Genomic DNA, 26,214 nt, shown 5'->3' with positions numbered 1-26,214 from the left:
GCCTTTTCTATCATTGTCCCCATTGCTAATTTTTTTTTTTTTTTAAAGGATTGTTTTTTGGGAAAACTTAAAAAGGAAAAAATTAAAACCTTTTGGGTGGCTGAAGTTTTCTGACGCATCTTTTGAGGAAAGATTGTGTCAAGAGGAAAACACAATGCCTTTTACAGATAAAGTCAGAAGAGTTAATTACGACTAAATTGCAGCCGAGTCAATGGGTTGCGCTGTGAACTGTAACGTAACCAGGAGCAGCACACCATTAGTTCATAAAGTCAATGATTCAAGTATGAATAGAGGCTGGTTTCATGTAAGCTGTTTAATTACTAGCGCAAACTAGTCAAATTCCAACCGGCCTATGTGGCTTTAAAGCATCAAAAATTGGCCCAGGTGAAACCCTAGATTGAGAAATTGCTCAGAAGTATTTGATACTTCGGGTTAGATTTTCAGACCTATACCTTCAGACTCAGACTTCGCTATTGCATTAATGGGAGTCACAAGTCTAATCTGCAGGACAGGGCATTGACAGTTTAGCCCTTAAACTGCTTAGGGGTGCCACAAGCTTCATTTTTGCATAAATATCACCGACTGAACAGACCTCACTTTGTGTTTATCTTTTGCAACTAATTAACAGTTACTTTCCTCCGGCACTATTTTTAGATGTGACTGTCAAATGGAGCAGGTGTACGGATTTCCCCAGCTCAAATGTTGTCCATACCTTATCCTGATCATCATAGGAACATATACTGTACATACAAAAAACCTTTTCTTGTGAAAAGACAGGCCACGTCTCTCGTACTGTTTAGGCAGCCGGACTATGAGGACAGCATTTGCTGCTTGAGTTTAGAACGAGCTTCCTACTGGCAAGGTCCAATAAGGATCATTTGCGTAGGGTTCCTGAAGGATGCTGAAGTGTTTTAACAACAGGTTTACGATCTATATATGTAATAAAAACTTCACTTATTATGTAAGTGCAGCTACTTCTGGGGTCAAACTTGGCAGGCATTTAACATTACATAGCACTATGCTAGAGCTCAGAACTCCCAGCAGGAACCTAGAACACAAAGTTTTCCCTTCTGTCCTCTCTTTTGATCACTAAGAAATGGAAACTCCTTAACAGCAGGATAAAACCAAAGGGTGGACTTTTCTTTCTGATAAATCATTCAGCAATGTTACAGCTTGCCAAAGTTCTTTGTATGGTTGGTTTTGAGTAATATTTCTTTAATAGCTTTCTGGGAATTCCTAGTGCCCATTTGAAATCACCACTTCAAAGTCAAATGTGATCATGTTTAAAAGCAATATGCTCAGTGACTTCGTAAACATTCATGCAGCTGTAGGTAAAACAATTAAATCTAAAGATTAAAAAAAAACAAAAGAAAACCCACAATACAGATACTAATTAAACAATTTTAAAATTGGTTAATTGTAGCCTAAAACTAAGAAAAAAAGTATGTAACATGGCTGCTTAGTAAACTAACCTCCTCTTTAAGCTAGAGAATACAAAAGTAATAGTTAATGCATCATCTTGCCTCCTTGACAGCATCCTCCATTCCTCACTTTGTATCTGCAAGACTCCAGCAAAAAACATGCCCTCTCTAAACAGCAACATTGCAACCTCCAAATCATTAGCTGATAGCATTGGTAGTTGAGTGATCTGAGGCCCCCCCGTCAATCTTTCAACAGCCTTCTGCCTTTTCTCACCCCAGACCTCACCTTGAATTTCAGCAGCAATCCAGACTCCAGCACGTGCAGAATACTGGTGCCCACTTTCTTGCATATACAACCAAGTACAAGTACACTATCCCCATTCTAAAACAACTTCACTGGCTCCCCATTCATTTAGACTGGAATCTTTCTGGGGAAATGACTGCCATTTTGTTTGTACAGCACCTAGCACAATGAGGTCCTAGGCCATGAGTGGGGCTTCTACAATAATACAAATAAGTAATCTAACTTTGATTTTGTTGAAAACTAGTCTCCTTGTGCTTAAAATCCTCTGATCTTGCTCCAATTTTTTAGGGCTCTCTTATTCTCTGTGCTCTATCCTCTTCAGCTAGCACCGTTCTCCTTTCCTGGGTGCTCCTCCACACAACCTGGGGCTCAGTTGGTGTGATAGCCATTTTCTCTGTTGTTGCTGCCAGTTAGACTTGCCTATATGGGGACGCTGAGCAGAACAACTGTTCCACAAGAGCTATTCCAGAACAGCTCTCCATGTGGATGCTCTTATTTCAGAATAAGAGCACCTTTTTCTGATTTAAATTAATACCACTTTGGAAGTAGATTAAGCTAAACTGGAAAAACACACTCTTCTTCCAAAATACAAGTGTCCTCATGGGGAATAGCTATTGCACTTTGAATTCACACCCTATCTTAATCCAAAATAACCCTTAAGTGTAGACTAGCCCTTAGGTCTTCGTGCCTCAGACTTCTCCATTTTATTTCAAAACTTGGTTGACAACATTTTCCCTTGCTAAATCTCTCAGCTTTTGATTTATGTAATTGTTTTTAATTCTGAAGTGTTTGGGTAGGTTGTAGAAAAACTTTCTACATAATAAAATTGTGAAACCAAAGCACCCTGAACTGTATTAAAGGGATGGTTTTGCAAGTTCAGGATACAATGAACAGACTCTGGTAATCTTAGTAAACAATTGCAATCCTAAGGAAAAAAGAGTTGCACACAGCTCTGTTTTTCATTAAAGATTAAGACTCATCTATTTATCAAAGAGAATATGGTCTAGTGCATAAAATCACAACAATTTCAAGGACATTAATAATTCTCTCCTTACAATTCAACTTAATCTTCCATCTAGGCGTTGATGATCCTGTACATCAATTTTCTTTTAAAAAAATCTTTCTGGTTAAACACTGTTTTGCAAAAGGCAACATTTCAGAACTACAAACTATCTCAAGTCAAACTAATGGAATAAATGTGATTTAAAAGGTTAATGTTACTCATCATTGAGTATTCTCTTTGTACTTAATGATTAAGAACTTCTAATGCAAGCTGTTGCTTAAGTGTTTTATATACTAATCTAGAGAGAAATTGATGAGGTAATGCTAGCAGACTATGTTTGAGAAAAGTCAAGGATACTGGGACATTCCAAAAAACTTACTGTCTCCCAAGAACATTTTTGAATTCTGACATCAACTGTCTAATAAAAATCTGAATCCAGCAGAAATCTTGTGAATACGTTCAAAAGTAATTTGATGAAAAACTATCTCCAAAACAGATGAAGTAGGAAAAAACTAGCTTTGGCCCAAAGATTGCATTTGAGGACGTCTTTGGAAATATACCTTATTCAGCAGTAGTGTTGATCAAAGATAAAAAGCAAATCAGCTTGGAGTGGCTAATGTCAAAAAGACAATGATTTCTAACCAGTAGCATTTTTTTAAAAGGAATATTAAAAACAAAATATTCATTTTGAAGTTTGTTACAATCCAGACCCCCAATGAAAAACTCAGGAAGCAATAAAATCAGATCTGTTCCATCAGTGAAGTGCCCAGGAATGTTGCATCAGACACTCCTATTTCTTTGTATAACATTACTACTTCAAGTTTACATATTTAAATAGCAATTATTTCCAGACACTCCTATCCAGAAACTCTTCTTGAGACTTTTTTTTAAACACCAAAAAAATATTCAACTATAAGACAGCAAAAATAGTCCTGGCTATCATCATGTGTCCTCAAAAGTGAGTGAAAGTCCTTAAGGAGCAAGTAAAAACACATCTTTAGAATTGATTTTGAAATCAGATTGTTAACACCAGATGTATATCAGACATCAGATGAAATACTGTATTTAAACCACTGTTTGATGAAAACCACCTCTTAATGTCAGAGCAGTCTGAACAATGTATTAAAAAAGTCTGCAACATTTGTCTTTGAGCACACAAATGTTTCTTGTGAACAGTTAAGCACAATTTAGTGATGCAATACTGAATGATTTGCACTAAGTCATGTATATCGAGACAAATTAACTGCATATTTTGTTTGTATTCAAGTAGTTTTATACACTGCTTAATGCTGTGTATTGGGAGAGGCTGTGTTGGGAACATATTTGTTAGATTGCCGATAAGGGATGTTCAGATTGACTTGGGCTCTTGAAATTACACAGCATTTTTGACTGAATGGGTAAATCTCCCAAGTGACATGGTGAAATTCAACGCTTGATTAAATATACTTTTCAATCAGTATTAAATCCCATTATACCAATACATTCTTACATTGCATCTTTTTTTTTTTTTTTAAATCTGGGTATTACATGTGTTCTTGCTCTACTTCCCCTGACATTTTAAATCAAATCTTAGCTTAAAACAAGTCTGAATCATTTCCTAAGAAACACACTAGTCTGGAAAAAGACAGGTATTTTCTCAAAATAGGAACAGTTTATCCCTGAACAGCTTGCAACTTTCTCTAATGAAAAAAATATGTTTGTAATAGAGAAGATTACAATGCTATGCCCAGGTTTTCATCCTAACATTTTATAAGGCATTTCATATAATAAAATATATGGAATGTCTCTTCTAAGGGCCTCCACCTTTAGCTACATGTGAACACTATATATTGTAAGTAGTGACAGTTCATTCATTTTCTGATAGGGAGTCACAACATATCATCACAGAAAGCCACCAGATTATACGCAGAACTTTAGCTAGCAGTGTCACTAATTCATAATAAGAACGTGGTATGTACATACTACATCCATCCAAACTGTTATGGTATCGCTTGAGGTAGCTGAAACCTTTGGGATAAGAAATGACAGCTCAGATAAAATCTAAACCAGCTTTGCTGGCCAAAATTTGCACTTCCTGAGAGTAAAGCACTGCTTCCTTTAGCAGAAAGTTGACTTTCAGCATACTAGACTGGACTCCTTAGTATTTTTCCACTCAAACACTAAAGGTATTAGTCAGTTATAGAATTACTCACCCAATTAGGGACACCATCTGCTCCACTATATGTTTGCTGAATGTTATAATAACGAAAAGTTTCTGTAGGAAGGAAAACATCAGTTAGAGAAATGTTTAATCAAAAGGGAAGCAAGGACAATGGAGTACGACAACTTATGTTCCTTTCCAATTAAATGGCTTCTTCTGCCCTTACAGATAATTTTCCCTTAACTTTTCTTTCAGTGTCATTGTTTTTCAATATCATCCTTTTCAATGAAAGAGGCATAACAGAGAAGTGCTAGTTACTTTTAGACTGTTATTCTATTTCCCCATACATTTAATTTCTTGCAATGTTTTTCCAGCCTGTGTGCTAACCATTTCACATCCTCCCTAAACCTATATTCCCAGAAGCTCAAGGTCACTCAACTCCATCAGTGTTTTCATGGAAAAAAACCCACTCATCTCTGTGCAGAAAGACAAATTTATGTCCCCATTACAAACATACATTTGGGTAGATAAAATTTCAAAATTTCATGGAAGTGAAAGATAGTGAATCTTTTTGGTCCCAAGTCCTTATCCCCTGGAAGGGCAGTGTAAGGAACAAAGACCTACCAATTTAGGGACAAAATAAATGAGACCATGGGTATCCAAATTTGCCTTTGAAAATTAGACTATTTCTCCCTTTAGAGGCAGTGACCTGGTTGAGACAATTGTCCTAGATATTGAAAGTTAAAAATTTAAAATAAGAATGTATTTCAGTGACAGAAAGGTGACCTTAAGTAGACAAAATGTCCTACACGATAAACCCAAAGCCTCATAATAATTGTATCACTCTACTTGCTACAGTTAAAGTTCTGTTAATATAGCCATTGTTAATCCCATTTTTGTCAGATTTGATAGTTTGCCCTTTTACAGAGTGTAGGTGAGATGATACATAGTGTTTACACAGTTTCCACTAAATCACTGAATGTATGATCTAATGAGAAGTGAATTAACTGGACTCTGAATAAGGAAATTAATAAAACTGTGTGAGTTGATTCAATGGTCCAGATTAAAAGAGCCAATTAAAAGCAACTATAAAATGGCAATGCTTATAACCCATTGGCCTTCTCTCCAATTTTATTGTAACTCTTCTCCATGACCACTGCATTTCCTAAAATTCCAATTTACAGCAAGATCACTATAAAGTCCAGATTATTGCACAACAACTTGCTTGAAAGAAAACAGTACATAAAATGTAGTTCTAATAGCTAAACACATTTATAATGTAAAAGGGTTTACCAAGTAAAGTAAAGGCATTGGGAATATTTGTTGCTTTCACTATCCAGAATAGATCACCGCAAAGCAATGGAGAATAGCCAACTCTCTCCAAATTAATTTCACTGTACAGATTTTAAAAAAAAAAAGCCTTGGGAATTACTTCACACAGACACTATTTTATTTTTAGTCTTTTCCAAGTCAGCATAAATAAAATCTTAAATCTTAGTTAAATACAAAATTCCAGGGAAGGCAAAAACGGCATTGAGCAAGTAAAAATGGTATTGACCAATCCAAGTCTTTTCACAATAAACTCAACATCATGATTTCTGACCCATGAATTGGCCTCCATTTTAAGACTATGCAAAGTAGGATAGAAAGACAGAAAAAAAAATAAGGTGGAAGGAATACCCCTTTCACACAGTCCTGGTCTGGGATCAGAGTAGCAGCCGTGTTAGTCTGTATTCGCAAAAAGAAAAGGAGTACTTGTGGCACCTTAGAGACTAACAAATTGATTAGAGCATAAGCTTTCGTGAGCTACAGCTCACTTCATTGGATGCATTTGGTGGAGCTGTAGCTCACGAAAGCTTATGCTCTAATAAATTTGTTAGTCTCTAAGGTGCCACAAGTACTCCTTTTCTGGTCTGGGATGAGATCCTTTTGGTTGGGTGTACTGAAGAAGTAATCTCATGCAGCCACCCACTATCACTACTTTAATTAAGTGACAATAAAGATTTTCAAGCTATACAACTGTGGCCAGTGCATTATTACTGGGGATGCTGAAATCAAAAGACATTTGTTCTAGTGATTACGAAGCAGGTGACATAGTTAGGGACACATCATATATTCAACTGTAGCATCATCAATAACTACAATGTAACTGAATACCATACCAATTTATCTTGCATGAAACAGAATGGTGAGTAGCTCCTCCAGTTACTACAAAATTTTCAGAAGCGACTAGTGATTTTGGGTGCTCAACTTAACACACATTGAAAGGACTTCATTTTCAGAAAATATTAAGTACCTGTTCACTGAAAATCAGACCTCTTTGAAATGTCTCACTAACCAGTGACTTTTGAAAATCATGGCCAAGGTGTCCCAACACATGCCCCCAGGTTGGCTTCAGCAGAGACCAGGCATCAATGGGATGAAAGGATTGATATTTTCTTTAAAACTTTAACTCAAGTGAAAGTGAACATTTAAAAATACTTCCTGACTGATAAACGCTCATTCCAGCACTCTCTGAAAATGAACATGTGTGTGTGTTACCAAAAAGGCAAGTTCATTATGAGTATGAAGCCTTTTCCGTCTGATAAAAACCCTAGGTAAATAACTTGGCTAACCACCAATTTCCTGAGTGGTGTAGCCGGTGAGTTTATTAGTTTATAGCCATAGATTATTTAGTTGCCCAAGTTTTGAGTACAATAATCCTAACAGAACCTTTATTTTAAATCTGTTGCACCAAACAAATTTCCATCACAGTGAATCAGGAAGGGGTCATCACAGCTCACTGAAATACTGCAGAGATAATGGTGCAATTCTTACTTAAAACAAATCCTCCCCAGTGTTTTATCAGAGGTGTAACATGTACTTGCCTGGATGTGCATTTTAATGATTGCTTTCCCAATTAGGGTTGCACCAAAGAAGGTCCAAAAGGGAACCAGAAAGTGGCCACATGTTATTCCTGCCAGGTCAAACAGAGGATTTGGAATCTATGAAGTATAAGGGAAAGAAAAAAGAACCAGAACTCAACATTAAATTCACTTTAATTAACAATATCTCAAACTGAAAAATGAACTCCTCCCCCTTTCTCAAATCCATCCCCAAATTATGCCTTAATACACCCAAAAATGTTATTATAGTCCATAACATAAATCGGTAAGCTTCAGCTAGACAATGTCCCAGACAATTCCACCCTGATAGCTATTCTTTTAATCTGAGGATAAAAGAGTAACAAACGTTTTCCATATGAAAAGCATAGAAAACACAGTGAGAAGTTTGAGTGATATATCAAATTGTCTCCCCGACAAGCACATTGCTCATGTGAGTCAGTGCTCAAAATGATCTGCAATGATTTCTATCTGAAGGCATAAAAACCCTGGTATTTATAGTCATTGTACTCTATTAAAAAGCAAAGATATTTCTTTAAAGAACAAAAGCATTTCATTAAAAATTAAAGGATTTCTTGAATTTTTATTTACTTTCAAGAACATTTTAGAGAAGGGATCATAATACCAAGAAAAGACCAACCAATTCCCAGACTTGATACTTAACATACAGTGCACAGCATACTGCATCTGTCAGATACGAGTAAACACACAAGGATGTTTTGCTTACAGTAGCAGTGAATCACACTGCTATTTTCCCACAGTATTTGCGCTTTCCCTGTTTTGTTACGAGAACAAATAAATATAGGCAAATTAGATACTGAGAGAGCTATAAAAGTGACATTTAAGATTTCAAGTTTTAATTTATATGGTTAACATTTAACAGGTTGTTACAGACTAGTAATTCCAAGTTTAATTAGAAGTTTCTATGAGCACCCACCACTTTCCTAGGAAGGCAAGACACATCAAATGGTATCCACTCATGCCCATCTTTGCTTAAACTGCATCTCGACCACACTAATGACTATCTTACTTATAGAAAGCTACTAACTGGATTTACCTAGTCTAGAGATGTATTGCTCTCACAAAACAAGTCTACGTTAGTTTATAAGGTGGTTTTTTTTTAAAATTACATTAGCTAATACATTGTAACTATTACATGAAAACAGGGCTGTCAATCGCAGTTAACACAAGCGATTAATGCAAAACAAATTAACTAGATTAAAAAAAGGCACAATTAACTGCAGTTTTAATCACACTGTTAAACAATAACAGAATACCAATTTAAATAAATAATAAATATTTTTGGATGTTTTTCTACATTTTCAAATCTATTGATTTCAGTTACAATACAGAATACAAAGTGTATAGTGCTAACTTTATATTAATTTTTATTACAAATATTTGCAAGGTAAAAAAAGAAACGAAAAATAATATTTTTCAATTCACCTCCTACAAGTATGGTAGTGCAACTTCTTTATCGTGAAAGTGAAGCTTACAAATGTAGAATTATTATTACTTTAGTGCCCACAAGTTGAAGCATGGAGGGGTATATGAATATTCAGCCTATCTGGCACATAAAAATCTTGCAATGCCGACTACAATGGTGCCATGCAAATGCCAGTTCTCACTTTCAGGTGACATTGTACATAAGAAGTGGGAAGCATTATCTCCTGTAAATGTAAACAAACTTGTTTGTCTTAGGCCACGTCTACACTACCCGTCGGATCAGCGGGTAGTGATCGATCTATCAGGGATCGATTTATCAAGTCTAGTGTAGACGCAATAAATCAATCCCCGATTGCTCTGCTGTTGACTCCGGAACTCCACCAGGGCGAGAGGCGGAAGCAGAGTTGACGGGGGAGCGGTGGCCGTCGATCCCGCACCACGAGGATGCAAAATAAGTGATTCTAAGTCGATCTAAGATATGTTGACTTCAGCTACGCTATTCTCACAGCTGAAGTTGCGTATCTTAGATCGATTCCCCCCCCCCCCGTGTAGACCAGGCCTTAGTGATTGGCTGAACGAGAAGTAGGACTGAGTGGACTTGTCAGCTCTAAAATTTTAGATGGTTTTGTTTTTGCGTGCAGTTATGTAACAAAAAATTTTTTACATTTGTAGATTAGAACTGCAATTAATTGCGATTATTTCTTTTAATTGTTTGACAGCCCTACATGAAAACCATAGCATAGATGGGGCAAGATGTATCTGAACATGCGTTAGCTAGGGGGAACCTAGGGTTCCTCTCAACCAGCTAACACCTGTTAAAATACAAGTTGACCTGTCTAGGTTAGGGTGTTAAACCAGGTTAGTTAAAATGTGTTAGCTAACATGTGCTGTCTTAACACTCCTTTCATCCTGGTCTAGACATATCCAAAATGAGTACGGAGAGATGCCAGAAAAAGCTAACCACAGGATGTGAAATTCTCACCGGCCTACTGTAGGGATCTCTTAGGGCTACTTTTGCTATTCAGTTCATAAACTGGAGAGCTCTCAAAGACAAGCTATCTGGGCTCAAGGTAGTGGTAAAGGGCTAGTTAGTTGATAGGATGCCAAATAAATTGCTATTAATGGAATCCAATGGTAGGTAGTCCTTGGAGGTTAGGTAGGGATAGTGGATGTCACAGGCTAGGTAATCCTGCTATGGCCTTTTCTTTACTAGGAAAATGTGTACGTTTTTAACATACGTTAACTAATGTGTTAACATTCTAATAGGACAAGGTAATTTATAGTTTTAACACGTGTTAGCTGGTTGAGGTTTATTCTATGGGTTAAAGCTACAGATTGCATTGTCCATACTAGGGTTACAAGTTAACCAACAGGTTAAAAACATGCTTTTTTCCCCCCTAGTGAGGACCGTCAGACTCCCCAGGGTTTGCCCAACTGTGAGCATAGTCCTGTCCAACAACAGAATAACTTGGGAACACTGGGCAAATACTATTTATGGCCAAGTGGCTGCAGCTTCCTCAAAATAAGAGCTGCAGGAATTATCTTCAGGATAATAGCAATGGTTCATCTCAAATTGCCATTGAATAAAACTGTGGCCAATGAGCCCTGTTGGCTGAGCTTGTGAGGCTTTTGACACAAATATGGAGTTGAGTGTGTCTCTAATGTGATACTTTTGGAACGCTGCACAATGCCCCGCACCCCTATCTCAACTCTGCCTATCTTCCCAATACAGTTTACAATGTCAAGACCCTGAATGACTTATCTCCCAGCCAGAAAACAAAAGTAGTAAGAGTGATGGGGAGAAAGGGAGATGCACAAAGAGCCCCTTGCATGTGGCAAGGTGAGGCGAGGGGGGAGAGACAGAGCCCCTGGCATGGGGAGATTCAGGGAGTCCCTGAAATAGAGAAGGATGAGAAGAGGGCACACAGGGAGCCTGTGGTGGGAATGAAAGAATGCAAGGAGTCTCTGCTGTGCACAATGATTTTGGTCAACCCCGGACAACAAAGCATGCCTCCCTTGAAGCATTGCCCATGAGAAGTTTATATCATGCTGTCTTCGTGATCTTTTCATAAGCAAAATTCAAAAATTACATTTTAAAAAGGAATTCATCCTAGTGTACACTAGAGTCATCCAGAATGTCCACATGCATGAAAACAAATCACATACTATTCAGCAGAAGCAGACTGAGCTGGTAGGCTAACTCACGTTTTAGATACAATGCACCTGAGTTGGTATTACTGCATTACACTAAGAAAATGACTGAACATTAAGCAAAAGCATTACTAAGTAACATTCTCCCCCAATGTTTACATATTCTCTTGCTTTCCAGATATCCACATTTCACTCAGTCCAACTGCTCTGATAAGTCATCTCTACCATTTTGAAATTGCTTTGTTTAATGAGAAAAACAGACAAATTAGTCTATTCAATAATGTCTCACGAGATAGTGACTACAGAATGATGAGTCAGACCCGACAATGGTGCAGTCTAAAGGCATACTAATTTGAGAGATTTGAAGAGTATAATTCTGCTCGGTGATCTAGAGCTACACCAGGGATAGTAAATAGGTGGACTGTATGCCAAATCTGGACAGCCAGATACTTTTGAATTGACGCCTAAATCTTTCTATTTACTTATGATTTTTTTTTTGTATTATTTTCTCTGGAGTCTGGCCCTTGACTATACCTGGATAAAAAGATGTGGACCTTGACAAAAAATAATTGACTCCCCTCACCTACACTCTGAACACTATAGAGTTCAAAAGCTTAACAAATGGGAAAGAGTTTGCCAGCTACAAGATAATGAGGGTCATGTCAGAAACTGGTTTCAGAGTAGCAGCCGTGTTAGTCTGTATTCGCAAAAAGAAAAGGAGTACTTGTGGCATCTTAGAGACTAACAAATTTCAGAAACTGTAATCAGATTGATTTTTGCAAGTAAACGCAAGGGCCCTAACTTTTACAAATTATTATTATTTGCCACCTCTAAAGTTCTGGAAGCTAATAAAAAAGCTAGGATCACAGGGGATGCAGAAGGATGGCAACAGGTCCCAACTGGAATATGTAATGCACCCCCCAACAATAATCACATCTGTCAGCAACAGCAGGGAGAAAAAAAAAATCCAGCTGCTAGTTTGCTTTCAGAGTGAATTTTAAGGTGCTGGATTAAAACCCTACAAGGTGTGAGACATTGCTACTTTTGCTTCCCCTGTGTAAGGGCACCACCAGAACCATTAGCAGAGGTGCTTGAACCAACAGCCCCCGGTTTAGAAGACAGGAGGCTGCTAGAGGGCTGTGACTTTACAATTGACTCCCATATCTTAGTCCATTTGCTCTCTCAGGCTCCTTAGGATAGAGTGAGCTGAAGGAATGTCTTGTGGACACATTTTGGGGAATCACTGTGGGTGACTATTTTAATCTGTTTCAGAGTAGCAGCCATGTTAGTCTGTATTCGCAAAAAGAAAAGGAGTACTTGTGGCACCTTAGAGACTAACAAATTTATTAGAGCATAAGCTTTCGTGAGCTACAGCTCACGAATGCATCCGATGAAGTGAGCTGTAGCTCACGAAAGCTTATGCTCTAATAAATTTGTTAGTCTCTAAAGTGCTACAAGTACTCCTTTTCTTTTTATTTTAATCTGGTTATGTTTTGTATAGGCAGTTTTATGTATTTGCGGGATGTTTCTATTCCTGCTTCTTGTACATCATGTAGAAGTGCAGAGAACTATTAGCACAGGTACATCATAGACATCTACAGAAATGAAAACAAGGCTTTATCAGGACCTGTGGGTAGTGCCTGAACCAGCCAGAACAAACCAGGATACAGGTTCTTTATGGCTAAACCCCCAGAAATCAGAACTGGTTCACTCTAGGGAACCAGAATAAGAGCAGCAGGCCTGCCAACTCCCTAATCACAGGATAGTGGGCAACATGGCATGTGCTTGCATTAGACAAGACCTACACAGAGTCTGCTGCCTGTTATGAAGTAAAAGTTTATGGGCATTTAACTTGCTTTTAAGAACACCTGCGTTTGCTCTGCTGAAAACTTCAATATGAGGCACACTAGACCACAAATCTTTCCAATTCTTGGGAAGCACCATCATCACAATATACATCAGGTTTCACTGTAACAAGCTTTACCATATAAATAATCACTGCATCTTGTGGATAGCAACAGGCCATCCTGAAACTCATAGGGAAGCCCTGAGTTGTGGGTTGTTGGGGCTTTCTTAAACTTATTAAAAATCTTCCTTGAAAGAATGCATCTCCCTTGTTTTGTTCTCACTGCCTCATTAATCCACCTCAGTTTTTAGTTTTTGATGAGAGCTGAGGCATCAAGGAAACAAAACATTAAGCTCTTCGGGGCAGGGGCCATCTTTGTTCTGTGTTTATACACTGCCTCGCACGGTCAGTTCTGGTCCATGACTGCGGCTCCTATGTGCTACCACAAATAATAATTACCACTAACACTCCATTCCCCCAACATGGAGAACAGCTCTTGTTTGATGAACGAGAAGATTAAAATTGGATTTCTAAAAACCAGACCAAGCCATGGGCAATTTAGTGTTATTTCACTGCAGGTAAGTAATAAATTCCACACACATTATTCACATTTCTGTGACACTTCCCCGCCCACACACTTTATTATTGGAATGAACTTACTGAAGCACAGGCCAAAATGCCAAAGAATCCAACCTTCTGCACCAGGTTCTGGACAGCCAGTTTAGCTCGGGAAGCAAAGTCCTGTAAACAAGGAAGCAGGGCATTAATAAGGATGGAAATGAAATTAAAGCATCTCTAAGCACCATACAGCATATAATTTCATATTCTCAAACCTGTCCTCTAGGGTTTGTATTTTACAAATGAGTAATTAGAGAGCTGTTAAGACAAGAAATCAAATTTGACACGTCAGTGAATCAAACATTCATCATGTTTAGCCAAGTTGAAATTCTGAACATTTATAGTTACCTGCTTTTAGCTTTTCCTGCAGACATGACTCTTCCAAACTATGTAATATGGGTAAAGATTACTCCATTACAGAATAATCCCTCCTAGTATATTTTCCCTTCCACACCCTTGAGCTGCTGCTGCCACTCCTGCACTACTCCTCATACACACAGAAGAGGTTAATCCCTGCAAGGCTATCATCAATCTCTCACAAATGGTAGAGGGTACTTTTGGAAAGTGAGGTTAGCACAGGGTATTTCCATAATACCTCACATCTTACCACTGTGGAAAGACACTCTCAGACCAGGGTCTCCAACACCATATGCTCCTGGTTGCTACAACAATTGAGATTCTGGGGCCCCATCAAAGTTAATGGCAACACTCTTACTGATGTTACTGGAGCTAGGATTTCACCCCCAAGATTTAAAAAGCAATGAAGGTGATCATGTCAATGTTAAGCCTATATTCCCTCTGCATCAGAGCCATTCTAACTGCATGTAGCCTACACCCAAAATGTATGTCTGAACAGTGCCATAATGTATTTAAATGACTAAAGTCTATAAAAATGACAGTGATGAACAGTTCTGTTCTGTCTCCCATAAATGCCTTAATCTAAATGCTTTATCACTAATAAAAAGATAAGGTGGGTGAGATAATATCTTTTATCAGACCAACTTCCATTGGTGAAAGAGACAAGCTTTTGAGCTACACTACCTCACCCGTCCTCTCTCTAATATCCTGGGACCAAAATGGCTACAATTATCACTAATAAGACTAAAATACTGATTTCAGTCACTTAAAACACAATAGCTTTGTCATTTAATGTGCTGTTTACTTTCTGATTTTTAGTCAGAGAAACCTTTGACATAAAAAACCTTAGAGTGTCTGTCGCTTTATCAAATAGACAATAAAATGGCTATTTTAAAATCAAAGGTAGTATAAAATGTAATCCCACAGAGGTAAATTAATTCCATTTAAATGTAGGAAGTAAAACAGAAACCTGCTGGAATATACAATTGTTATTCAAATTATAACTGGGCTGTTTAAGTGGATCCATGTTCAAAGACATCTATTCAGGCTTATAACAAACTGTACAATATAAAACAGGAATACTTTGATATACGGGTGCTTAAAATTGGGGGAGTTCTCATTAATAAAATAATTTGATTTTGTCAAAAGTAAGATATTAAATATGGTTTTTATATTCTGTTACAAAGATTGTTCGACACAACCTCCTTTCATAACAAGCATCTTGCCTAACAATCTGATTATTAAACATACCCCCTGCCCCTTTTCATGGCTAGATATGCTAATATAATTCAACCTCTGCATTTTTAAAACTTAATTCTCATTATTATAACAGAACCTTCGGAACGGCAAGCTAACACATGAACAGAAAATATTTTTCATGAATAATAGCAAGCAAATGGATGCGATTCACATGTGCGCACATTTTTGAAGTAAAAAAAATTAAATATTTAAGCAACTTAATATTTATTCCATGTATTAGTCACCTTTGTTATAAAGGCCTTTTCTATAACATTGCGTCTTTACTCCAAATTACAGTAAAATAAAACCCATTCATTATGGCACTTTTTAACCAACAAATTTGGAGGATCCTTAGTAATTTACTGAATTCTTTGGGTTGGAAAGGTAATTTTAGGTTTAAAGATACCTGCCTGACTGTGAAAAGCTTATTGTTCTAACGTAAGTGTTTTTCTGTTTAAACACAATTATGTCACCTTTAAAATCCGTACAACAACTGTATTTAATGTGATTTTTATACTTTCAGAAAAGTTCTCCATTTAGAAATTCTATTCTTGTAGGAAGAGTGATCATTGAAATTTTCTGTTTTAAACTGTTTTTAGAACACTTCCAAATTAGCACTAGCAAAAATTAAAATAAATACTATAAATTAAAGAAAATAGAAAAACAAAGACGTGGGATTTTTATCTCTCTCATAATGGGGTATTTAGTGTTTATGTGGATTTTTTTAATGTGCCCATCCAATACTCTTATGATACTTTATTAGGAAATTTTGCTATATGAATAGTAATAGCATCTCTTATATAGCATCTCATAACCCACTATCTACACATTCTATTGACAAATAAAATACGATAAAATAGTTGCATTTAAAACTCCTTCCGATTTGTTTTCTACTTTAAGTTTGCAGGCTATTGAAACCACAAGTATGTTACAAACAAGTGCCCGTTCCTCCTCCTGTTTAAATCTTAAGATTCCCAGTGACTTCACTGGGACTAAAAATTTAAATTTGGGAAAGTATCTATAAATATTGCATATTTTTACTTTCTCATCTTTATGCTTTGAACTCTCTTCCCAAGAAAAAAGTTTGAGAAGAAGCAGTTTATTATACTAAATGATATGGAAATGCATATTTGAAACATTTTATGGTATCATCTTGCCTTTTAGATAAATAGAGAAACTACTGCAGGATTATCAATGCTTTCCACCATTTTATCTTCTATTTTTGCATTTATAAGAAATTATGTTAAGGGGTTGTGTGTTGCCAGACTTTCTGGATAAAGCAACCAGGGAAATTCTAGGCATTAAAGAAAGCAGCTTGTTATGCAATAATTACAAAAATATATCTACAGTTTAGTCACCAGTTAAAAGTTGTGGCTGTAAATAACAATTGATCTATGGAGTAGGATAGACCAAAACTTTTCATATGTCAAACACGTTGCTCTTGATTAGTCTGGGTGGCTGCTTCTCATACTAAAATTTCTTCAAAATTATTTCTGAATTGAAAACAAGTATGAATCAGTTTAATGTATAAGCACTTGTAAGAGAAGTGACACATGCAAGGATCTCATTTGCTCAGTACACACACACAATTTCCACCAAGGTTAATGTGAGTTAGGTGTGAGCAGAGAGGAAGTGAGACCCTTTTAAAATTTCACTATGATCACACAGCCACCAATAAAAGTCATTAAGTGCAACACAAATTAAGGAAAAAACAGCCATTCCAATGGCCTAATGAAGATCAACGTGGAAATACTGTTATAAAGCGTACCTGCTGTCAATTTTATTTATGTTGGAAAAAGCTTATTAAAGTATTGTTAAAAAAGGCAATTTTACTTCAAAAACAGAATTTACATCTTTGTTGAAAGGATAAACTAAAGAAAATGCTGCCTTCTGCATAGGAATTTCTTAAGATGTTGCTCTAGGTATTTTTTTTTTTTAACAATATTGGATATGACCATGACACTTTCAGTTCCTATTTTGCCAACTGTTTCACAATGTTCATGGAATTAAAGTGACATTTGCACTTTAAACCTATTAAAGTTTTTACAAAGTACTGTATTAAACTAGATTTAATACATCTTTAAAATTATTTTATAAGACATTAAAATCCAGTTACTCAAACAGGTATGTGCTATATTACAACAGAAGTAGATTTCATGCAATTTTTACTATTATATGTTTATGAGTTAGAATTTGAAACAAACCCTCTAGCAAAAAAGCTCTGAGGTAACATTTAGCAAAACATTTAAAGAACATAATTATAATACAACTGAATTACAGATAGATTTTGAGTCTATGTTAAGCAGCATAAATATACATTAACATTTTACTTTAATTTTTCTTTTAAAAAGTAAATGCTTATGCTTTGATGATGTTTGTAATCTAATACAATCACCTATAATTCAAAAGGTGAACAGTCTGACTTTAATTAAAATATTTTCTTTCAGAGAGGAACAAACATTTTCCATTTCAGAAAGCGTGATTTACAAAAACTAAGAACAACTATAAAAGCTCATTTTATTCTTCTTTTAAAGACTTTTTTCAATAGTAACTGTAAAATATTCCATGTTATAGACAACTTTAGTTATTTACTTTTCATGTCAACTATTTTCAGTTTAAGATTCTCTTTCTTTCGCCTGTTTTTTTCATTATGTTTAAAATACAACTTAAAAATACAGCACTATTTTAAGTTGAAAAAAATTAAACTAATTTTATCTGTGTTTATGGTCTGTACATTTTATGCTTTACTCCAAACTAAAATAAAATCACAGCTACGTAAGTATACTGGATAGCAATATACAGGTTAGAATCACTATAAAGTTATGCAGTTAGCAGTTTATTTTAATGAAAACAAATGCAGAAAACTTTATTGCTTCCTCAAATTTAATTTGTCAATTCTTTAGAACATCTGCAATAATAAAAAAACTCATAAGTTTAATTTCTCAGACACTACACTCATCAGTTTCACAACTTTTACCTATTTCACAATACAAGCACACAAGAGAAAAGACTGACACTGGGAACAGTTTCTTTTCCGATAAACTCTTCAGTGTTTAATAAAACAATTAACTCTCATATAATTAATCTATTTCTTACTTTAAAATAAAGAAATGCATAAAGTTCAACTACTTACAGGCAAAACATATTCCCCCAAAATTAAACAAACAATCTAGATTTTCCTCTCCTCTCCTCTCCGTTACTATGATTCATTCACTATAACATTACAGTATTTTTTTTACTCACTATGTTGCTATCAAAGAAGATTTGTTTTTGGTTTGGGAATAGATTTCCTGTGACTACTGCAAGACAGGCCAGGGAAGGTCAAATGATTATATATTACTTCACTAGGTTAATCATCAGATCACAAGAACTGGAATGGAAATAAGCATCATCAACAAATAGGCAATGTTGAAATACTGAATCACAGGTCTCAACTGGCGGTTTAAAAAGTTCTGCTTCAGATCTGCCTTTTGTGAAAAAGTGACTTCCTAAAGTACAATTTATTGATGCTAACATTTTGTTATTACAAGTTGCAGGCAAACAGAATCAAGGGGAAATTAAAAAACAACCAAACCTTTTGCTTCTCAGCAAGCTTTACCAAGAGGATCCAGCTCACAACCCTATGGCACTGCTTTGTGGATATCTTAACAGACCATTTGCCACTATGAAAATCACTGTTCATCAATTTGTACATAAAATAATTCTGTGCCTCATTTCTCTTCATTCCCATGGCTTGTTTTGTTTCCATTTTTACAAAATTTTTAGTCACATTTCCTTTCTTCCTTCCTTAATTTTAAAACATGAGTGTTTCCTTGCTTTTACGAGAAGGACAAAATTATACTGGACTTTAAAGGATTCTCTTCAATGTATTAGCAAAGTAGATGCATTTCCAGCAGCATAAATCACTTCCTGTTCTTGATTCAGATTTTGAATATACAAATGTGTACACAAAATAGTAATTGGTGAATCTTAAAGGACAGATTGGTTCGGGTTTCAGAATGTGAAATGGCCAAAATTCAGGCAACTCTATGTTTTTCTTAATCTTTAAAACAGAGTGAGATTCATCTAGTTCAGGTTTCAGAGTGGTAGCCCTGTTAGTCTGTATCAACAAGGAGTACTTGTGGCATCTTAGAGTATCAAATTTATTTGAGTATAAGCTTTCTATGGGCTAAAACCCACTTCATCAGATGCATGCAGTGGAAAATACAGTAGGAAGATCACACACACACACACACACACACACACACACACACACACACACACACAGAGTACATGAAAAAAATGGATGTTGCCGTACACACTATAATGAGAATGACCAATTAAGGCGAGTTATCAGCAGGAGAAAAAAAAACCTGTTGTAGTGATAATCAGGATGGCCCATTTCCAACAGTTGACAAGAAGGTCAGTAACAGTAGGGGGAAAAATAAGCATGGGGAAATAGTTTTATTTTGTGTAATGACCCATCCACTCCCAGTCTTTATTCAAGCCTAATTTAATGGTGTCCAGTTTGCAAATTAATTGCAATTCAGCAGTCTCTCGGAGTCTGTTTTTGAAGGTTTTTTGTTGTAATATTGCAATTTTTAGGTCTGTAATCGAGTGACCAGGGAGATTGAAGTGTTCTCCAACTGGTTTTTGAATGTTATAATTCTTGAAGATCGATTTGTGTCCATTTATTCTTTTACGTAGAGACTGTCTGGTTTGGCCAATGTACATAGAGGGGCATTGCTGGCACATGATGGCATATATCACATCGGTAGATGTGCAGGTTAATGAGCCTCTGATAGTGTGGCTGACATGATTAGGTCCTATGATGGTGTCCCCTGAATAGATATGTGGGCAGAGTTGCCAGCAGGCTTTGTTGCAAGGATAGATTCCTGGCTTAGTGTTTTTGTTGTGTGGTTGCTGGTGAGTATTTGCTTCAAGTTGGGGGGCTGTCTGTAAACAAGGACTGGCCTGTCTCCCAAGATCTGTGAGAGTGAGGATTATCCTTCAGGATAGGCTGTAGATCCTTGATGATGCGCTGGAGAGGTTTTAGTTGGGGGCTAAAGGTGATGGCTAGTGGCATTCTGTTACTTTCTTTGTTGGGCCTGTCCTGGAGTAGTAGTACCCTGACTTCTGGGTACTCTTTTGGCTCTGTCAACCTGTTTCTTCACTTCAGCAGGTGGGTATTGTAGTTGTAAGAATGCTTGATAGAGATCTTGTAGATGTTTGTCTCTGAGGGGTTGGAGAAAATGTGGTTGTATCTTAGAGCTTGGCTGTAGACAATGGATTGTGTGGTGTGGTTTGGATGAAAGCTGGAGGCATGTAGGTAAGTATAGTGGTCAGTGGGTCATAGCACATAGCTAATGAAAGTTACTAAAGAGCACTGAACATTAACAATATGGGGCTGCAACCGGTAACCCTTATATGGGCAGTCCCTAAAGCTTCAATGGGACTATTCATGGGAATAAGGCATAGTCCCTTCAAGGGACTACAAGACTGGGCCTATGGTAATCATGTAACATTGCAGAGAATTAGATCTTCCAACATACTGAGAGTTGCAATGAGTTGTGCAGAGTATTGAGATAAGGTGAATACATCATCCTTTCACAAATTTGTTCACTACTTGCCATTCACTTGTGTTCAGCAGAAAAACTGCCACCATGGTGCTAGCAGTCAGTCACTGTAGGCTCTGTTTTGGAGCTATGGCTTCCACAAGACAAGTCAATTAAAAAGAGCCGGAAAGAATAGCAGGACCAGAGGTTGGTTCATTAATATTTGAAAATAGTATCTAATATACAAGATCCATAGACATCTATAAGGAAGACTGCTTTTTGAAAACAAATAACTCAAGTTGGCGCTCCCATTTTGACCAAGCACAAATGCATCTATTTGCCCATCTAAGCACGTGTCCACATGGTGTGGCCATGTGCACTACAGGGGTGTGATTCTGAAGTATTTACACAGACCAATTAATGTGCAACATATTAGCGTGCACTGCTGCACTTTGTAGACAACCCCTAATATGCCCATCATTGTGATATCTGGGGCACAAGCATAAAGAAGTTTTATCAAGTGGGAAATAAATATATATAGTTTTCCTTAGGCTTGTGAAGTTTATGAGCCTTGTTACAACACAGAAAATACCAAATTATGAGGATCTACATATTTTAAATATAATGGTTTTTAAAATGGTTTGTTTGTAGTTCATTTGTAGATTTATACAGCAGTTTTAAGGCAAAGGGAACCACTGTGTGACCAATTTGGTCTCAATTAGCATTACTGTTTTATAAAGATCTGAATGGACTGGCCCTGATTATACTCAAGACCTCCTCCTGGAGCTTCCACCTGAGGATTTTTGCACTCGCATTCCACCAGCACTTTAGGGGTTTTGCCATCATGCTTAAGTCATTAGGTGATTTTGGAAATAGTGCCTGGAATGAAGGCTTGGGAGGAAGTCAATGATAGAAGGTTTAACTTAAGCAACCACCCAGCAGAGCATCTTAGCAAAAGAGGGTCTTTAAAGTTCAAACAAAAATACTTGGGGGTATTTTATTAAGTGCAGGCTTTGCTGTATTTAACAACGAAAGCTGGGATTGTTGGTGGAAGTTTAATGGCTGATATTAAAACAGGAGTAATTTGGGGTCTGAATTCAGTAACGTTTGAGGGCACCCAGCCTCTTCTAAGATCAGGACCTTTGGCATTCCCACCTCCCGATAAAGACACCTACATAGTCATGACCTATCCTAGTGCTGACCCAGCTGCCTCACCTCTCAGTATGAGTATGTAACTCACATAAAGGGCAGTTCTACGAAAGAGTGCATAGACTTCCAAGGTTTGATTTCTAATTGGGTTGTAATGTTCATTACTTGCCAGAAGTTTAAAATTAATTTACATTGTGCAAGATAGGATAAAAATCATCAAAAGAAGGAGTACATTCTTCCTAAAAAGACAACATATGAAATTACTGTTATGGATTATTAAAATTAAAAATTCTTGACGTCTTAAGTGCTGCCTACAAAGACAGAGCTCCTTTTTCATTTAAAAATCTGAGGTATGTTAAAAATGAGCTTCACAATATTTTGTTTCTTCAGGCTTTCTATTCTAACACAATGGAATCAAACAGAATTTATGGAATAAAGACCATTTGTGGTTAGACAGTGAATTCTAGAATTTCAGTGGACAGGGAGGGGATTATTAACTCATCGGAATAAGATGTTCCTAAATGCAAGAGCATTCAAAGTGCTAGTTATAGGTTCATATATTACAGCATATACAAGCCAAGAATGCAGCACAGCAGCTACCATGTGTACTGATTAGTACATCATAATCTAGACCCAAAATGTTGAAACTGGTCGCTGTTTTTATTTGCAAAGTGATGAACTCCCAAAGGCAGCCAATGGTGCACATTACAAACCCAAAATTAAAAAGATAAGTGTGCAAATACACACAAGAACACCAGGTATCAGAGAACACAGTAGAATATTAATTTTGGAAATTTATAAGAATAAAAGAATGACTGTAGCGGGGTGGCTACCCCACTCCTAAAATAGAAAGGGTTAAAAGCAGCCCTGCAGAGGGCTGTGGCTGGCTAATTGGGATATCAGCCACAGCGGGGCCACGCCCCAATCAGGCCCCAGCTGGCCTGTATAAAAAGGCTGTGAGCCAGAAGCCCAAGGAATCTCTCTCCAGGCTGGGAGAGAGCAGGGCCTAGCTGCCTGCCTGACAGGGTACTGAGGGTGGTGCAGTGCTGGGGAAGGAGCAGGCTGAGTGGGGGCACTCCAGGCTGGCAACTCCTCAGGCTGTAAGGCCCACAGAGGTATTGGGAGGCAGAGGAAGGCAACAGGTCCGAACCCCCTTGCCTATGATGAGTGGCTTTTACACTGCAGTCTGCCCCAGGGAGCAGGGGCTTGGTGATGACTGGCAGTAGCCCAGACTGAGGCAAGGTGTGGATAGTGGGTTCCCCAGGAAGGGGAGACCTAGAGGCAGAATGTGGGGGTGCTGCCAAGAGGAGAACCTCAGAGAAAGGGGCACCGGGGTCTGTGAAGGACACGGGGGCCAGAACTGTGGCAGCTCACCGGCCTGCAGAGGGAGATCCACTCTGGAAAAGAGCTAATTCCCAATGACCAGCAGGAGGCGCCGCAGGGGTGAGTCTGCTCCTTTACGATGACGTATGTAAACCAGAGTCTAGTATTACAGTTCTGAGGCAGGCAAGATTCTCACTACCTTCAATGGAAATTTTGCTTGTGTAATGATTACAAAATTCAGCCAGTAGCAGGTCAGTAGTCTATGCAACATTTGCACCATTCTTTTGCAATTTAGGAGGGAAGTTATAAAGGTGATTTAAAGTGACAAAAATAGATCTATCCCATATGGTATTAAACTGCCACATTGACAATCCATGTGTACACACTATGGACTTCCTAAGAGGGCCAAAGAGAGAGGAGAGGCACCAATGAGGGGTAGGGAGTTTAGATTGAGTGGGAATAGTCAGATTAATTAGTTAATGGACTATTGCAAAGGAAATCTGTTAAATTAACCAAGATACAGAGCTTCTAATAAAGATTCTATTCAACCTAACACATGGTGGCAAACTGAAAACCCCACTGAACTATGGTAATAGAAGATCAACAGCAGAGTATATCAGTGTACAGGCTGCCTGCCCCATGTACAGTACAGATTGAAGAATATAGAACAGGGGTAGGCAACCTGCAGCACGTGTGCCGATTTTCAGTGGCACTCACACTGCCCAGGTCTTGGCCACCGGTCCGGGGGGCTCTGCATTTTAATTTAATTTTAAATGAAGCTTCTTAAACATTTTAAAAACCTTAATTTACTTTACATACAACAATAGTTTAGTTCTATATTATAGACTTATAGAAAGACCTTCTAAAAAACATTAAAATGTATTACTGGCACGTGAAACCTTAAATTAGAGTGAATAAATGAAGACTTGGCACACAACTTCTGAAAGGTTGTCGATCCCTGATATAGAACTACCATCTCATGGCCAGATTGGGTATGTAATGCATCTGATGAAGAGCGTTCATAGTTTCCAGATCCCATGAGCAGCTGCTTGAAGCCAGAGTTGCTAAGCTGGAGTAAGAGAGGGAGAGATTTATTAAAAAGACAGCAAACAGGCACACTGTGCAGTGGGGCCAACTCCAAGCTGTTTGCCCCAATCCTCCAAGTAAGGACGCCAGTCTCACAGTGGGAGAGAGCTAAATGGAATGGAAGGTTCAAGTCCTCATCTGGGACTCAGCTTCCACCAAATGCATCCGATGAAGTGGGCTGTAGCTCACGAAAGCTTATCCTCAAATTTGTTAGTCTCTAAGGTGCCACAAGTACTCCTTTTCTTTTTGCGAATACAGACTAACACAGCTGCTATTCTGAAACCTGTCAATAGAGGTAGAGGCAGCTGATTCTTCCTCACACACTAAGGACTTGACTCCGGGATTTCAGAATACTGTTGAGATGCACAGGCTCTGGTGAATGAATGACCTATCATCAGAAATATCAATAGATGGTTATCTGGTGACCATAAAAACAGTTTGTGACTCACTTGCCAGGTGTGAAGGTGGCAGATCTCATGACCCATTTAAAAAAAAAAATTCCAGTAAGTGCTTGGGGGGCGAAGAGGAGGAAAGAATTCTAGTTCTTGTACACATAGTATCAATGATGCAGTAAAGCACAAGAGAATGATCCTGGAAGCTAAATTTACATTACTAGGAAGGCAGCTTTTGTCCAAGTCCTCTATTGTAGGCTTCTCTGAAATACTTCCAGTTCTGTGCAAAGAGCCAACGGGGGGGGGGGGGAACGTTCAGAATCTGGGTGAGAAGATGGTGAAAAGAAGAGGCTAAAACTTATTTATCACAAAAGGAACTCTTTATGGAAAGGGGGAACCTGTACAAGAGGGAGGGGATCCATTTAACAGACAAGGAACCAGACTGATGGAACAGAAAATAAACAAGGTTTTGGACGATTATTTAAACTATAAATTAAGGGAAAGCTGACAGGTGCAAAAAGCACGGAAGCTGGACAAAGACATCTGCTAGGGATACCCTAATACAATGGTACTGTGGAGAGAACAGAAATTCTGGCTGAATAGGAGACTCTCAGGTATTAAGGTGATGAAAGCCATATAAGTACCTAGAGAAGAGTACAGGTTTAAATCAGAGGTAAGTTCTAGGAAAGTAACAGAGTAATCATATTAAGGAGCCCAAATAAAAATGGGCATAAAGACAAAATAAAAATGATCAATTTCTATACACCAATGTAAGAAGCTACTAGGTAAATTAGAATGACTGGTAATGGAAGAGGACTTTGGCTTAACTGAAATAGGCACACTACAACCCCTGGTTACAAGCTATAATGAAAGGATGGATTTGGTCATGAAAGCGGATAGTTACACAATACATAAAAGATTTCATAGAATTTACTGAGAATATTTTTAGAAGAGGGTGACCATGCAGTAAATACTGTATAGAACAGGGGTGGGCAAACTACAGCCCAGATCTGGCCTGTGGGATTGCCACCCACATGGTGCCGCGGGCCCCGCGCCTCTCCCGGAATCGGCTGGCACCACGTCCCTGCGGCCCCTGGGAGAGGGGGAGGCAGAGGGCTCCATGCACTGCCTTCACCCGTGAGTACCTCCCCCAAAACTCCCATTGGCCATGGTTCCCTGTTCCCGACCAATGGGAACTGCAGGGGGAGGTACCCGCAGGCGAGGGCAGTGCGCAGAGCCCTCTGCCTCCTCTTCCTGGAGCCTGCGCCCCAAACCCCTCCTGCACCCCAACCCCCTGCCCTGAGCCTCCCGTCGCACTCCTCC

At 37.9% G+C, this 26,214-nt stretch overlaps 1 protein-coding gene across 18 annotated transcripts in view; it reads right to left on the bottom strand.

Moving 5' to 3' along the window:
• VMP1 (vacuole membrane protein 1) overlaps positions 1 to 26,214 on the bottom strand; it is a 91,280-nt gene that overhangs the window by 13,696 nt on the left and 51,370 nt on the right. For all 18 annotated transcript variants that reach the window (XM_043499661.1, XM_038375974.2, XM_038375978.2 and 15 more), the window contains 3 exons: positions 13,854 to 13,934; positions 7,736 to 7,852; positions 4,921 to 4,982 (listed from right to left, as the gene is read on the bottom strand). In XM_043499661.1, coding sequence (XP_043355596.1) covers positions 4,921 to 4,982; positions 7,736 to 7,852; positions 13,854 to 13,934 — 260 coding nt within the window. The remainder of the gene's footprint in view (positions 1 to 4,920; positions 4,983 to 7,735; positions 7,853 to 13,853; positions 13,935 to 26,214) is intronic.

The sequence above is a fragment of the Dermochelys coriacea genome, chromosome 17 (genome assembly GCF_009764565.3).
Source record: "Dermochelys coriacea isolate rDerCor1 chromosome 17, rDerCor1.pri.v4, whole genome shotgun sequence".
In the NCBI taxonomy this organism is placed as follows: Eukaryota; Metazoa; Chordata; order Testudines; family Dermochelyidae; genus Dermochelys; species Dermochelys coriacea.
Note: the sequence above shows the minus strand (reverse complement) of the source record. Positions and strands in the feature narration are given on the sequence as shown.